The sequence below is a fragment of the Trichogramma pretiosum genome, unplaced genomic scaffold (genome assembly GCF_000599845.2).
Source record: "Trichogramma pretiosum strain Unisexual culture from Peru unplaced genomic scaffold, Tpre_2.0 scaffold7, whole genome shotgun sequence".
In the NCBI taxonomy this organism is placed as follows: domain Eukaryota; kingdom Metazoa; phylum Arthropoda; class Insecta; order Hymenoptera; family Trichogrammatidae; genus Trichogramma; species Trichogramma pretiosum.
In genome coordinates this window covers 845,063-862,270 of record NW_019641639.1, presented here as the reverse complement: position 1 = coordinate 862,270, position 17,208 = coordinate 845,063, and the positions used below count along the sequence as shown (strand labels likewise).

Here is a 17,208-nt window from a genome sequence, read left to right as displayed (position 1 = left end):
AATCAATTTATAAATAAAAAAAATCAAAAATTAGTTCGATAAGAATCGCTACAAGATGTATAGCTGATTTTAAATTTGAAGGTAAAAAATTCTGTAAATATGAAAGGTATTTGACGTTACACATCAATACATTTAATTGCATTCATGGAGCTCAAATAACATTCGCGTGTATAAAGATGAACAACAATGAGGCTTTTGTAGAAAGCGTGAGTTACCAACAGCATCTCGTGCGAAGTAATGCCAATGACTAGTTATAAAAGCGCACTACGTAAAATATGGAGAATTAAAGAGCTGCGAAACCATGCAGGGGGTACAAGGGTACTAGTGCAAGCTCACGAAATTTATAGCTACGCAGCATAAGCACCCACTATAAAATCGCGAGCTTATCGTACTTATCATAATGCGACGGTTACATACCGCTCGAGCGCAATGTAAATGTCCGATACGCAGCCACTCATAGTGTAACGCGCACGAACCTTTGATTTTCTAATCCTCGAAACTACCAGCGCCGGATCGCGGTTGTGCCCGTAAATCATTGAAATTATGTACTTTTCAGTGCGCGTTGAAGATTCATCGATTATGTTCATTAAGCAAAGTAATTTAGTGACTACGAATTCATGTACTCAATTCAACAATGTGTACTTTTAATGAGAAATGCTGTTACGAGAATTTAGGAAACAAAGTTCAACCCATCGCTTGAAATCATTTCACGCTATGTAAATTTATCGCTTTATATACAATAAATTGATCATCGTTTTCGATGCATTTATACTAAAATTTCAATTGAAAAGGTTACATAGTAATTTTTCTTTCGAGCTTTACTAGTAGTTTAATTTCATTCAATATTTTACTCCATTTAATTTCAAATTAATAAATATTAAAAAAAATATCTCTCCTTCACAACACATATTGACAAACAATTTATGGTTTAATATTGTTAATTGCACAATAAATTTAGGGTAAATAAATGAGTTTTGAAAATTTCATCGGTTCATTTACTAGTCATAATAAGGAAATAACAATAAAAGTTGTATATCACATCGTAAACTCATTACGTTAACGATCTCGTTTAAAGCTACTAGTTTGACTTCTCCGAGGTTTTTCGCCTGAAGTAAACTAACAGGTTCCAGACATGAAATAGTTGTTGTACTTTTTTATAATCAAAGATATAGTAGTTATGTACGACGCTTTAACTTTGCAAATGCTCCGACATTATTCTTTTGAGAACAGAAGTGCTCTAAGCTCGTAAAGAATCATCCCTCGAGATCGACGCAAACCTGCAGTCTTTGCAGCCAAACCGACAAATAGTAAATGGATTTGACGCATCTCAACTTTTACCCGAGAGCACGGGCTTCGGTAAATCACCCAGAAAATTTTTCGTAAGCTACAGACGATGGTAAAATCTGTATATACATGAATGCTCACGTATAATTTTATTTCATCGTTGTTTTATGTATTTTTTTTTTTTTTTTTTATAAATTAAAATTCTTCCAAGAGATTTCATACGTGCACACGCGCTCACGGGAGCAACGGCGAAGGAAGTTTCTCGGATGTCTGCTGCGTACGGACGATAAGCGTGCGAGTGGCTGGAAAATTCATCGCGCAATAAATAATTTAAGGAAGAGTGGCTCAGAATCTTTGTAGCTACTTTAGTTGCTTGGCAAGTTAAAGTTTCAAATTTGTGGTGTAACGCAACAGGATTAAAGCATGGGGTTACGCCAACTTATACCGCGACCGCTTAGTTAAATATATGTATATACAAACTCTGGTATATACGCGAACATGCATAAGCGCGGAAAATGAAAGATGAAAAATTTCTCAGATAGATTGGAGGAGATGAGTATTAGAGAAGAAAAATGAAATGAAAGAGCGATTAAGGTCAAGTAGGTAGTAAAATCAGAATAGTCATTTATAAGAAGAGGATTTACACGACCGAGATGAATTTTTTTTACAATGTACTCTTTCAATGGTTTGCTGAGAAAAAAACCGAATATTTTTCTGAATAAAATTATAATTTAACTGAATATGAAAATTAATAATTAACAAACGGGTTTGTTTTCGATGAAATATAAGAAAAAAAATTTATTTTTCAATCATGCTATTACTGAAGGCGGTGTAAAAATTGTGTTTCAGATTCGATATGCGCAATGGAAATCACGACGTTCTACGCAGATCATCGCCGCAAGCGCTCGGTCACAGAGCTTATTTCATTACCGCAGCAAAGCCGGCGCACTTGAGTATTACTGACCTAAAGCTCAAGGACGAGGGGATTTACAGATGCCGAGTGGACTTTGTCAATTCTCCGACGAAAAATCAAAAGATTAATCTCACCGTAATAAGTTAGTTCGAAATTATTTCGTGTTTTATCTGGCTTATACTACATCGCATAATTGGCTTTAACTGGCGTGATAAAGATTCGTTTCTTGAAATTATAAATGTTTCGGTTCGGTCGCAAAACATTTAAGATAATCTTAACTTGTTTAAATTCAAATAAAACGTTAGAGATCTGCATTAAAATTGGTGAAAACGCAAACAAAATCTAATTTCTGCCAAGCGCGCTTACTCTTTGACGTACACGAATATATGTATATAACATGCACGTGCATGCATACGTACCGCAGAGTCATCTACCTTCGGAGCGCGGGCGGCGTCGGCGGCGGCTGGCTGCAGCGCTTTTGAACGAATTGTGACAGCCGCTGCGAAATATTCGTTTTGGAGGCTGCTGCAGCCGAAACCCGACGCGCACATGTGTTTGAGCGCGCCTCTGCATTATACAGTCACCGCGGTACATGCGAGCTCATCTCTCTCTCTCTCTCTCTCTCTCTTCGCGTCTACCTTATATATATATATATGTATATATTGCAGCCCACACTCGCGAATGTAGCAACGCATACAGCACATTATAATTTCAGAGCCTCCGGACAAACCCGTCATTTTGGACGGCGGGACTATGAGGCCGGTATCGGAATTGGAGAAGCGCTACAACGAAGGCGCGAGTGTCAAGCTGATATGTGCGACGAGCGGCGGTAGGCCGGCACCTAGGCTCACTTGGTTCCTCGAAAATACCGTGATTGACGAGTCGTACGAGTTCAAGAGTGACACCGGACAGACGCTCAATCATTTGTCTTATCCACGCGTCGGTAGGCAGCATCTTAAAGCGAGATTGGTCTGCCAAGCCAGCAACACGAATCTCGCCCCACCCCAGACGGCTCTGCTCATCCTCGACGTTAATCGTGAGTATAAACTTTGACTCCTCTTTTTCTATCGAGATATCCAAGATATGCGTCCACGTGTCCCCGCATGGTCCCAGCTCCAAATCATCGACATTTGTTTTATCCCTTTGCCACCATCCGGGCCTTTCCAATACGGTAAAAAAAAGCTTTCGAAAATTTGAAGCGCGACGAATCGACTTGATTAACCGTTGCATCTGCTCGCTCGAGTAAGGACTAATTATGCCCCACCCGTGGATGCACAGGCACACTCTCAGATGTAGCTCGAAGGAAGCAATTTAACAATTTCGTCATGAAACTGTATCTACTGAGTCGTCTAACTTGTGTTCTGCGAGACGAGTATGCGACGCAGTCCTCTTTGCTGCTGCTGCTGCTGCACTTCTTCCGCTTATATATATACGCTCCTTTATTGTATAAATCCGTAATTTTGAAGTAAGACAGCAAGCGATGCTCGCGAGAACGTACATGAATAATTTAGCATCCTTTTCGTATTTCGTCTTCCGCTAAGCGGCTCTGATGAGATGCAACGTATCAACGTATACAGACGTTTGCATACACGCATGCACATATTAGTGCAGTAGCAGAGACGAGAGAAGCGCCGAGAGGATCGCTTTATATTTCTCTCGAAATGTTTGAGCAGCGCAGTATGTGTGATTGGGCTCGGCAAATGAAAAACGGCATTTGCTGGATTCTCTCTCGTTTCTTCTCTCTTCGGAGAAATGCTTCGCAATTTTTTCTATTGAATTCAGATCCATCACTTTGTCAACGTTTTTTTCCTGCACTTGCAAAATCATGAAATAATATCGTGGATAAAACGAAATTAGCTACCAAAAAAAGTTTCACGCGCACAATTATATAGAATAGAAACGACGTGTTTTCGTACCTTTATGGAATTTCGAGTAATGCAAGTTGAATTTAAGATAATCCAACATTTTTTTTAAATAAAGCCGACAATCGCTGGCAAGTTTGTTAACGGGCACTGTGCTAATTACTTGTTTTCCACTCACTGCATAAGCACGGACTCACAATTAAGCCCCAATCGATAAAATGTTGGCGCGCATTAAAATTTATTTTCCTCATTCATCTCTGTGCGCAATTTACGAGCGACAGCATTGTGTATAAAGATGTGTTTCGCGTCGTGAAATATTTTAATTTTCTCCTATTTTATAATCAACGCGGAACAATAATTATGCGAGAATTCCATTCGAGCATTGCTCTTAAACGCTCAAAGTACATAGAACGTTTAATCGGGTAAGTAATGGGCTCTGCCGTAACACAAAATCCATGAATCGTAATGGCATGAATTAGAAGTGTTAAATCTTAATGATAGCTCCAATAATCCATTACAAACATATCGCAGATAGCCGTAGATAAGTTTAATGTGGCTCAGTTGTTGGCCCGAGTGTAATTCGAATTTCACCTGCGCGCGTGTGTGGCAACGCGTTTTATATTACAGTGTACACAGATACACTAGTCGCGTGCAAACCAAGCATGTTTATGCCTGTGTACATGCATGTGTACATATGTGTGTGTGGGTGTGTATGTGTGCGCATTTGCGAGAAATTAAATCAAATCCCGCGAGATATTCGCCAGGCGAGAATTATTCCGCCTTCACGTAGACTACATTATATGTGTATGTAGTTCACAGCGTGCAGAGAGGCCAGACAGGAGTCGTGCGATAATGCCTCCGCTCGGCGCTCGGTGCGTGAGCGTACGACGTCACATTACAGCCCCGGCTGCAGGCGGCTCTCTCTCTTAGTTATATATACGTTCCTTGCGCGCAGTCGCCCCCTGTAGACTTCAGTTGTGCAGCCGAAAGAAAAGTAGACAGCTCGTGTACGGCGCCGCGCACTGCTAGCTGCTACGAGCTCGCGTGTAGAGTACGAGCGCGCGCAGCTCCTAGCTGCTCTCGAGATAAAGGATGAAAAGCCGAGGACTGTTTTGGAATTAACACGGCGAGCGTAACGATGCGCTGCTGCGACTGCCACTGCTGCTGCCACTGCTTTTTCTTTTCTATGATTATGAGTGCAAAATCTTAGCTCACAATTACTCGAGCCGCCACGCGTAATAAGCCGACGACGAGTACACGAGTAATGCGCTGTTTTGCGCAAAAAAAATCTAGCCAGCGACTCCTGGCTGAATGTAGGAAAGCGTCTCCCGCCTGTATGTATTCTACATATGCTCGCTCAGCGGAGACCTAGACGATGTGATCAGGTAGATAAGAGGAGTGAGGGCAACGCCTCTAAGACCCCCGCACGTTGCTGCTCTAAGACGGATCAGAGAATCGCGTGTCGCTCGCTCGCTCCCACTGCTACGCGCGGTATATACATATATACGGAGCTTTCGATTTTACCTTCTCGCGCGCCTTAAACCTATAGCGACAAGTGTGAGTATGTGTTACGGCCGATATAAATGCATAAGTGTATAGGGCGTTAGATCTATACGACGATGCCGGCGTTTCCCTCGGCTGCACTGCTTTGTTTATGTGCTATGCTTTCGCTGCATATACCTCCGCGTAAAGTAAATGCACCTTTACGGTGAAACAGTTTTCGTGGATTGCTTTGCCACCAATAAACTGGATAAAAACTGTTTTTGTTTCGAAATTTTCAAAGATAATACGAATGATACATGTAAGAATTAAAAAATCAATTTCAACAAAAATTTGGTTTGAGTCAATCAAAAATGGTTTCAAACGTATTTGATTGTTACCGCATTGAATAATTATTGTTACAAGTATAAAATATTGTAATTTCAAATTTTTTTATGGATTACATATTTGTTTCTTTATTTTTCCCGCGATAAAGTACGAAAAATGACTCTTTCATTAATCTTACCAAACTTTATTGCAATTGATTGTTATGTATGCTAAATTTTTTTTTTTCAATTTTCTACTTCTTGAATTTATTTCCGTCAAAATAAAAATCAAATTAGTATACAACTGCCTCGACTTGCTGGGTATTGGCTTGTGCATATGTTGAGTGCATTACGAGTATGCACTATACTACTCAAAGTTATGGTCGACACTTCGATTCAAGCATTATTCAGAAGTTTCTTTGTCACGGCTTCTGCTGCTGCAGGAGAATATAACCGACGGCTTGTTAGACTCGAGTTGTAAAATCACCGAAGCCGAGCGAAACAAGTTCTCTTTTCTTTTTTTTTTTTTTTTTTTTCTTCAGCAAGTCAGCTTATTTTTTTTTATTTACACGAACACTACATAATAGACCCGTAGCCAAGGGATTTTTCCTCGCATTTATTTCGATGTTTGTGAATACTCGTATAAGCGTCGCATGCTTGCACGGGCACAGCTAACTGTGTGGTTTTTCAAAAATCGTCAGACCATACATTACTGTTTTCTCTCGCGTGTGAGAAATCCAAGTGGTCTCGTGTACATATATTTGTTTGCGCGCGAGTGACAGATGCAAGTGGGTCAGTGCTATACTTTTTCAAAACGGGGGGAAAAAACATTTGAATTTTTCCTGGTACACGTATTATTATTATTTTACCAAGCGCAATTTTTTCATTATATATACTTTGCACCATAAATTGTTGAATCGCGGTAGCTGTATGAACGACTAATTGGCAAGCACTTATTGCCGTCCGTGAAAAATAAGGAGAGAAAAAAATTAGGGTATGAAACAAAACGTGGAACTCGAGCCCTCAATTTATCTCTCTCAGTGGGTTGCGTATTATGTAAAAACAAGCGATGAGTTTAATAATTGCTTGACACTCTAGCTCTGTCCGTTATCAGCGGAACAACTATTGAAATGAACAAAAGGGTACGTGTACTTGCAGTACGTGTACATTTATACGTATATGACAACTCGACGTTTTAATCAAAGCTATGGGCCGTGATACACACACACCTACGCACACATTCGTACCACGAAACTCCATTTATTGCTTTTGTAAAATGACAGAATACAAAGCACCGTTCGGATTCAAGCGAGAAGAGGGAAAAGCATCGGGGAAAATGAGTCTCTGATTTTGCGTGAGCGTGTATAAATATGTGCATGCAGGCGTGTTTATATGCTATAAGCGTATACGCACGACCAAGTCCATATAAAAATAGTTCGGTGCTTTGACTTTAACACTTTCAGACGATGTAACCTCATTGGTTTATATAATTACTATGCAGGGATGACTCGTTTACGCGTCGATCGGTAACAATATATATGAAAAAAAAATACCGGACGATTATGCTAACGAACTATGTAGCGTGTACTGTGCGTAACGCGGAGGTGCATAATAGGAATTAAAGGAAACACAATTATTGTTAGGCTCGAAGCGCGGATTATCCATTGAAAGAAACGAAACGATGCATTGATTAAATTTTTCGATAATAATTCACTGACATGCCCGAAAAGGAGTTATGTAATGCGCTCATAATATACCACGCGTACGTGAAACATTGAACAACGAGATTTAATCATGGTACAGCTGTCTATAATAAAATGCACATATCTGCAGTCTGTTGGGTCTTGGTAATGATGAACTGATGTTTACTCAGAGTACGCTTCGAATTGGGATTTATATATTATTTACAGAATGAAATTGCCACGAATATTCCAATTTATGAAAAATTTAGATCATGTGAGTTATTTTGGACCGTACTCGAATCACAATTTTAGTAGCTTTGGAACTTGGTTTTCGTATCAGTTTTAGCACAGTAAAGCAATCCAAGCGGAATGCATGATAATTTTGGTGCGTGTTCTAAACATAATTTTATCTATTAATTGCTAACACAAAAAAACGCGTATACTTTTAATTTAAAATAAACAAAAAAAGCAGAGCAGTACCGAAGAAACTACACGAAAGTCTTAGCTGAGATTCGGTTGTTTGAATATTTAGCAATTGGATTCGTTAACGATTTAATCAGTTGATTGAAACTTGTTTGATACTGCTTGTTGAATCATTGGCGCTGCATCCTTTATAGTGATTCCTGATCAATAGAACACCAATCCAAACAATTTATCGTCAAGTTTATCTATAAAGTAGCCTACGAGAATCTCGCTCGGCTTGCTCTTGGGTTTCGCCCTCGCTCACCGCTTGTTTTCGTGTTGCTGCTTCAGCACAATGTGTATATATACACATCGACATGACCGCCACTGTGTCTATGTATGCACTCGTCGATGTGTGTACTACATACTGTAGCGTACATATATATACGTATGCATAGATGGAAACTATAGTGTGTAAGAGGGAGAGAGGGAGGTAGGAGAGGAGCGAGAGGGAGGCTAGTTCAAGCGAGGTGAAGCAATCAGTCTGTCAACGGGCGAAGCAGCAGCAACCCTCTTGATTTCGAGCACAATCGCATTAGCAATACCACCCGGACCATTGCTGATTGCCAGCGTTCGACTGTGCAGCTCTCTCTCGCTAGCTCTTACCATCCGCATTGGGATTAAGACGAGAACAAGACACACACACACACTATCTGACGTGGGCTTGGTACGAGTTGCTAGAGACACGACGATGACGACGACGTTGAATAATATATACGTCTAGAAGATAAAGTCTTGGACTTGGTTCGATCGAGTGTGCTGCGTAACTTTGCTCCAAAACCTGAAATTTCGCGTTTGTAGTGGTTTAGGCGCGCTGGATGTACATGTGTACGCCAGACGAACGGTATGAAATACTGTGGTGTGTGCTCGGTATACCCGGCACAAGATGCAAATCTCAATGACGATCACAAGCTCGATTAAATTGCGCAGATATTTTGGCTAACCGATGATGAAATTTCGATGATTCTTGCACGCACAGCGCGAGGGCATCAATTTTACACATCCTTCATGCGTTTGATCTTATTCACTACTCTAAGTATTTCATTCAGAAAAGTGCCCTCAAAGCGTCAGAATAGCGTTTCGCCCTTTTCACGTTGATTCGATCGATCGATATAGACTCGAGTATTAATCGGAAAGTGGTTAAATAAACAGCATCTACGCGGGCATGCATTCGTACATGAGCTGTAAGTGTTGGTGTGCCGTGGCATTTTATTTGCACATTCCTTTTTATATACCTATATGCTCAGACGATGGTAAAATTTACCTTCACGAGTTCCAACATCAAAAAGCTCTCAAGGCACAATACCAGTAAATAAATCAGATGCCTATTTCTTCCGAACGAGCCACCATTTGAGCTACCGTACGTAGGAAGGTGAAGCAAAACGTATGAGTAAAAGAAAAAATCCAATGTTAAAAGAACTGTCATTTGAATATTTAATCAATTTACGGCATTACTCGTGAATGCAGCTCACGTGCATATATACATGTGCTTTTACTTCGCTGAGATGCGTGTGCGTGTGCGAGTCCGCGTGTATAGATTCGTGTATTTATTCCGATTAAGCCGCGGTGGTGGCGGCGAAGTAGTGGCGGCAGTAGTAGCAGCAGCAGCAGCAGCAGCAGCAGTGGCGATGAATCGCCGATTGCAGATTTCGCATGTAAACCAATTAGTTTTCTCGTGCACACATAATTGTATGGCATTACTTCGACTGCTACTAATACTATGTGTACGTGGTGGTTTCATCAAGTGTTTAAACAGCATGAACTATTGTGCCAAATCAATTTTGCCGATCTCTCTAATTATGGCTAAACATCAATATGCCCCGCGCTTTGTCGTCTACCTTATTGCGCTTAGAGTAAATAATTTATTCGTTGTGAAAATATTTTATTCCTGCGGAACATGACCCAAAATCCGAACAATGAAAGAAAATCCAACTCGCTTTGCATATCCCTCTGAATTATTGCTAGGAATGCTTTTAAATTCGAAATGAAGTTATTAAGTAAGCTCACCGTGTGCGTTATGCTTTTTTTTCTGTTCCAACAGTCAAGCCGCTGGACGTGCACATCTTAACGAAGGAAAGCAAAATACAGGCGGAAAAAAAGTACGAAGTCGAATGCCGCAGTACCGGCTCGAGGCCCGAAGCTGCGATTACCTGGTGGATAGCCAACGAGAGAATCTACAACCAGTCAAAAACCGTAAGGCCATTATTATTTTCCTGACTTCATATCCGTTAATGTACGAAGGCGCGCGCTCCAGCTCATGCATGGCTCTCTGCACTTTATACCCAAAGAAATAATTCGATCGTATCGATCGAGCAAAGAGAACGAAAAGTACAGAATTTCAATCAGACGAGCCATAAATTCAAGCGCAGTTTTCCTTCTCCGCTTTGAGACTACGTTCGCGTCTAGCATACCATATGCCGAGATTTACCAATGCTCCATCAAAGCACAATTCTATTAGACGTTCAATTCCGACTTAGCATCATCATCATCCATCTACACCTTTCGCGCGCGCGCGAGTTCGCTCACACTGATTCATGTATACATGCACACACGCACACACACACAGACACACATGAGTACTGCACAAGCCGTGCACTTTTCGAGTAACGAAACGACATTTTAGCACGAAGGCTCTCCCGCGGCAACGGATCGATTTTATCAGATCGCTAATGTACTCTTGACTCGATATATATACGCGCATGATGTGCGCTGCACGGCGAATGCTCGTATTCGTATATATATGGTAGTACCGATGTGTATTTTTACATGTGTGGTTGTGCGGTCACTTATTTCCTCCGACGTTTTTGAGAAATTATTTTTGGCCCTGCATCCTAAACAAAGTTTTCGCGATACTCTATGTTTGTTTTTTTTTTGGCCGATCAATCTTAGCGGCGTCCAGTCGTGTACTTGCGAATATGTAGAAAGTTTTCGACTTTCATCGTTTTATTACGAGGCACGCGGGCAACCGAAAAGTTTCTCCATACTCGTCGCGATCTATCATAGTACTCGCCGCTTTTTCTCTCTCTCTCTCTCTCTCTCTCTCTCTCTCTCTCTCTTTCTCTCTCCCTTTTTCTCTCGCTCTAGCTCTCTAGATGTACGCGTGCACTAGTTACGATGCGGAGTAATCGCGAAGTTACAATTAAATGCAGACGAAAAGTTTGCGCAGTTACTCGAAAGCCATTAGTCATTTTGACAAACGACAATTAGATTACGATGGCCTGGTATTACGATTCACGAGTGTGTGTGCGTGAGCGAGTGCGGCGGCTACGTGTGTATTTCATCCTCGGATAATAGGTGATAGGCAACGCCAGTTGGCTCTGATGATTTTAATGATATAGGCGAAGAGGGCAAACTTTTTTTTCTCTGCTATATATTTGTAACTCTATGAATCATGCATTTCTTGCCTCGTTATTAACACGACGCGCAGGGCTTCGAAGCGGCAAGAGCAGAGAGCCGATGCAAGAAGTGAAAAGTATGATTATTAATAGATAGTTCATTTTATCTCTCTCTCTCTCTCTCTCCCTTTCTCCTTCTCATCTCTCTTGCCGGTAGCCCGAGTGGATAACGCGTGGGGTGCGAGAGACCGTGTACATTTCATTTCATGCATCATAAAATGCTATCTCCACGGTGTGAAGTTATAACTACGAGATGCCTCTACGTACTCCAGTATACGCACACACACATACACACATTTCTGGTTGAACTCATAAAATTATGAATGTATGAAAGTAGATAAGTAGTTTAATAAGAGACCCCCCGAGCGCGCGAAGAGAAGAAGAGAAAGAGAGAGTGAGAAGGACTCAGAGAACTGCAGCACGTTTTATGACCAGCGCTGCGCGCAGCTCTCATATTCTCTTATCTGATAATTAACACTGTATGTATACAGCTCACTCTCTCTTCCTCTTCGCCCCCGCTGCACCAGTGTGTATATTATATACACATTACTGTCGACTCTTTTAGCTGTCATCCCCATTGCGGCGGGTTTGCGCGCAGGGCCGGGTCTTGTGTATATACACCGAGCTCGCTCGAGCTTTCGCGCCCGAGCGCCTGTGAATTGCGAAAAAAAAGCTCGCGAAATTTCCAGCTCTGTCATTGTCCACGCGTCGGCGGCACTTATCTCGCAGCTTAATCGGATCGTTTTTTGCTATTCTTCCTACCTCTTGTACGCGCGCGCAAATGTGTATGTAGAGCCGTAGTGAATTACCATAATGAAACATCGGGACTTAAAACTATTTAACGTCGTCGTAGTCGTCGTCGTCGTCGTCGTTACCGACCTCCTCTATAGCTTGCAGCAAGTGCTACGTTGTACACCGTCGTGCAATGCAGCTTATATTCTTGACAGGACAGATTACACCGAAACGATAACAGCTTACCGTGAAAAATTGCTATAAACGTGCAATCACGATGCATTTTTCATCGCCCACGCATATACTCACGCATTTTTCTATACACACGTGTTTTTTTTGTGATACTTTCCTATGTATGATTCATAATAAGAACGAGCTTGAAACAAGAATATACTTTTCGACGCGTTGATGAGCTTTTTGATACAAGCTTTCGTTGTTCATTTACACGCTCATTATGCAAATCACTCGCACTCTGTTAAAATTTGTTTCTACGCGCGCTCTAGCTCTATTTTTATACGATACACGTAGGCGAGCGCAACGAGACGCTCAAAGATCGCGAAAGGTACGACGGATAAATGAAAAAATATATCGACGCAGGGCGAATGCAGTGGCGCGCAAGCATGTATACGCATACAGCCCGGACGGGGTGAGGAGAACGAGAGAGAGAGAGAGAGAGAGAGAAGAGGTAGAGGAGAGAGAGAGACTGAGCGTGATGTGACTGGAATCTCCGAGTGGGTACTCAGACCACATTGCTTTATCAAATAATTGGCCGCTATGTCACGTGCTAAACGTACGGCTTATCCCCTGCGCTCCGTCCTATACACGTATACGCATGCATGTATCGCGCGAGCTCGCCACCGCTCTGTGTGTCTCTCTCTGTCTCTCTCTATACAGGTGCACAGCTCGTTCGCTTGCATACACACACATGGACGCACGCGCTCGGTTGACTTCATATATTGGGCTTTGGTATATAGTTGGGCTGCAGCACGTACGTGCGCATACTCATACACACACACACATACATACGTACACGAATACACAATTCGATGTGCAGTAAGGAACAAAGAGAAAATTAAAAAGTGCACGTGTATACTCAACGTGGGAGCTTCGTTTAGTTTGAAGTGCACTCGTGGCTTTTGTCGCGCACCATACCTACACGTATGCGTGGATCGCCACAGAGGCAACATTTGTCTTAATGATGTTTTTTTGCGCGCGTCTCTCCGTCTTTCTCATTATCACTCGCTCTATTCGCGAAGCACATTTTTGTCATGCACGCTTGCATATATGCTCTGTAGATTAAAACGAATCACTGCTTCTCCGATGTATATTTTTTCGCGTCATACATTTTATCGTACTTTATAAAGCCGTCAGTTTCAATTAATATAAGTTTTGAAGTGTGCCAAAATTAGTGCATAATTAGACGAGGTACGTAGTGCTCGTACGTGTAGCACTCGTAGAGCTCGAGCAATGGTTGGATTGGAATAAAGTTGATAAAACCAAATAAAAGATTCGCACGATAGTCGCAGTTACATTGTTACTCAATAGTACATTGACAGAGGGCTCGAACTGTCTAAAGAAATAAATCGATATCGTAAAATTTGGATTACTTCTACATCAATCGAAAGACGAGAGGAAGACAAAAAGAGAAAAAAATTATAGGTGAATGCATGTGCTCTATAATGCACGAGTATGTAACGGTATTATAGAGCAAAAGAAAAAATCAATTTCAATGGGCTCGATCGTATCAAAGCTCGCGCACGCGCAAGCTCGCCCGTAAAGAGTTCGTAAAATGAGAAAAAGCTAGCTGAACACATACGTAGAATTTAAAACCGTCAATGCGTACACCGGGTATATAATCTATAAATGTTTATTATACGTCTGCGAGTGTGGACCGTACGTTACGATTGTTGAAGTAAGAGGAAAAGTCAATAAGTCTTTGACTCTGTTCACTCGCTCTCTCTCTCTCCTTCCTCCTTCCCCTCTCTTATACCCTCCACAAGTATATACATACATACGTACAAAGATATATAGAGCTCGACGTGATGAATTTTCTGTTGGTGGGCTCTGCTATGCAGTATGCGGCCGTGAACAATCAAAGCCTGAGTGTACTGAGCTTCGTGCCGAGCATCGAGGACGACGGCAAATATCTCACGTGCAGGTCGGAGAATCCGAATATAGCGGACAGTGCTCTGGAGGATAAATGGCGTTTGGACGTGCAGTATCAGCCGCTGGTGAAACTAAGTATGGGCAGCTCTCTCAATCCGGACGACATCAAGGAGGGCGACGACGTCTACTTCGAATGCGCGGTGCGCGCCAATCCCAAGGCCTACAAGCTCTCCTGGTTCAAGGATGTAAGCCAATTTTCGCAACTTCCACACATATCTATACTATATATGTTATATAATACGCAATATATGTATGCATGCGCGCTATGCAGTTATATCAGCTTTTCTCTTTTGCTATCTACGCTACGGACCGACTTCCACACGTGATGGGTGGTTTGTTCGAGCCTCTCGGATCTCGGCTTTCTCATGTGTATGTGTACATTCACATGCGCTCACGTATCTTTATTCTCATACGTACTATGTGCTCTTCAATTATCTAATGTGCGCTGCTGTGCTACGACTAAAGAGTTTACTCTCGGAGAATGTCTACGCATTGTGGAATGGCTTCGACCAGAGAATCGACACGGGACCACAATTTGCTTCGCTTTGCTTTTTTTTATTTGGAAAAATCAGTTTTATTTTCAGCGTCCAATGACGTGCACGACGAGTAAAAATAAATTGCAACGTTTTTTTTTTTTTATCAATTTACAGTCGAAAGAGCTGAGAAACAACCTGACACTGGGCATCGTATTGAGCGATCGCTCGCTGGTACTTCAGCGTGTTACTCGACATTCGGCCGGCGATTACACTTGTCTAGCCATCAACGACGAGGGCAAAACCGTCAGTAATCCTGTACCTCTTCGGGTCATGTGTAAGTAATTGTTAATCTATCATCGCCAAACCACACACACACACACACACACACATATATACACACACACATACAGCAACTGCTCACTTACACATATATAATATTTGTAGTAGCTCTAGCATTTTCTCGATATGAACAAGATGCCGTGTAGTGTTGCACTCGCTGCTGCTGCTGTTACTGACGCTGCTGCCGACACCATGCCTACTGTACGGCAACGTTTATTGCACGATTATAATCGCTTTATTTCTCAGAGGGACAATTAAGGTCAAAGGGTAAAGCCTGCATACAACACGGCTGCGCCCGAGAGCTCCTGCTACGTAGGTGCGCGCATTTGCACGTTAATTGATTTTCGATCGAGAAAATCGTGCGTTAATTTCTGAAGCTTTCGATGCAACTGTATTGAAATCATTGACGCACGAAGATTCATTGTCCGCTCCCTTACTATATGTTTCGTACCGATTTCCACTGGTTCGTGTATAATGTAATGCTCGCGCGGGACTAATTTGATTATTCTCTCGGATAAGGAATATTGCAATTTTGCAAGCCGAGCTTCTTAAGAGAAAAATTATACTTTTAAGATGGGAATTAATTATTGCACAGCCCTAATTTAACTTATGTAAGTGAATTAAATATTGCAAAAAAAAAAAAAAATTATCTTCAAGGTAGGTCAAGATACTAAGCTTTTATCATATACTTTTTTTACTACTTATTAAAATCATTTATATTCATGGAGCTTTATTAGAAGCATAAAAAAAAAGATCGAAGGAAGATTTTGCAACTTTATAATAATCGACAAAAATTGCAAGGCAAGTGCTCCAAGAGAGGTTAAGAGATGCAGCCGCAAAGCTCCTGGGAGGTGTATTTCGATGAGCGAAGCGTAAAGAGGGAAGGAAAAAAATCCTGAAATCGAGAGCATACAGGGGACTATAAATGGGTTCTATTAAAATAAGTAGCAGTCCCCGGAGGATATGCGCCGCCGCCGCCGCCTCGAACACGTTCGCATTATATATATATATCTATAAATAGCACAACATTCTCAGCCCCGCTAGCCCTTGGCCTCCCGGTTTAGATAGCTAGCTAGGGCATATGCGGGGCGCGCAGAGAGCGAACCGCACATACGTACGTATACCTCTATACGTGCCTCCGCAGAAGCGTGAATGTGCGAGCGTGTCGGGGCTCTCGCTCTCTCGACTGCGCGCAACCTCGTCGTATCTTCATCTTGTAAATGACCTAAGAGAGGCAAGGACCCGTCGCTCGGCGTGCGCCCGATGCATATTCAATGGTATGTAAAGCGTGTACGAGCTGTGCAGCAGCTCTGGGCGACTACGTACGTACGCCGGCCTCTCGAACCTGTACGGAGACTGAATATTCATGCATGTGCGGCTGATCGCTTACGCACGCATCAAACGGCTATTCCTATCCTACATATACATATTCGCCCTCCTGCGAGGCAGCGCACGTCGTAGCAGCTATACACGTGTACAGAGAGAGAGAGGGTGCACCTGAAATTTCTCACGAGCCGTCTAAGATGTCTCGAAGTGTAATCGATCCCTCCCCGACACACACTCGCTCGGCGTATCGCGTTTTGCACGTGTATAGGTCGGATCGAGCGCGCATATAAAATATATTGCTCGGGAATTAATCGTCGAACTGCGCTCGCGACGACGTCGACGCCAGCACACGCAAATACGCTCCTAGCGCAGCATGTACCGCATATATAGTTGGATGTATGCTAATAAGTGACGCGCACGTATCCCAGGCGCGTTATTGCATTTGGCTCGAGTGTCGGGGGCCGAGAGAGAGAGGAGCGAGCGAGAGAATTTGCTACTGCTGTTGTGAGACCACTTAAGCTTCGCACGATGGAAGTGACACGTCCACTTAACCCTGCAGAGACGCTTATTGAGCTGATTGAATCGAAGCATGAAGGACACACACTGCACGACTCCCGCGTTTCTATATATATACGCATATCTTATATGTATATACGACGTGTTCTCGTGCGCATCTATAGACATGCACTGCGCTATTACTGCTGCTGCTGTTTCGTGCGAGGGCCGTAAATTAGCTTGTGTAGTGCCCTCTCCTCCAGAAGTCCAA

General features: G+C 42.3%; 1 protein-coding gene across 1 annotated transcript in view; it reads left to right on the top strand.

The window, feature by feature from the left end:
- The window catches only part of LOC106655955 (hemicentin-1-like), a 91,148-nt gene that overhangs the window by 58,691 nt on the left and 15,249 nt on the right, over positions 1-17,208 (top strand). Inside the window, exons 3-7 of the mRNA XM_023459561.1 lie at positions 2,134-2,339; positions 2,913-3,233; positions 10,050-10,201; positions 14,211-14,486; positions 14,952-15,111. Coding sequence (XP_023315329.1) covers positions 2,134-2,339; positions 2,913-3,233; positions 10,050-10,201; positions 14,211-14,486; positions 14,952-15,111 — 1,115 coding nt within the window. The remainder of the gene's footprint in view (positions 1-2,133; positions 2,340-2,912; positions 3,234-10,049; positions 10,202-14,210; positions 14,487-14,951; positions 15,112-17,208) is intronic.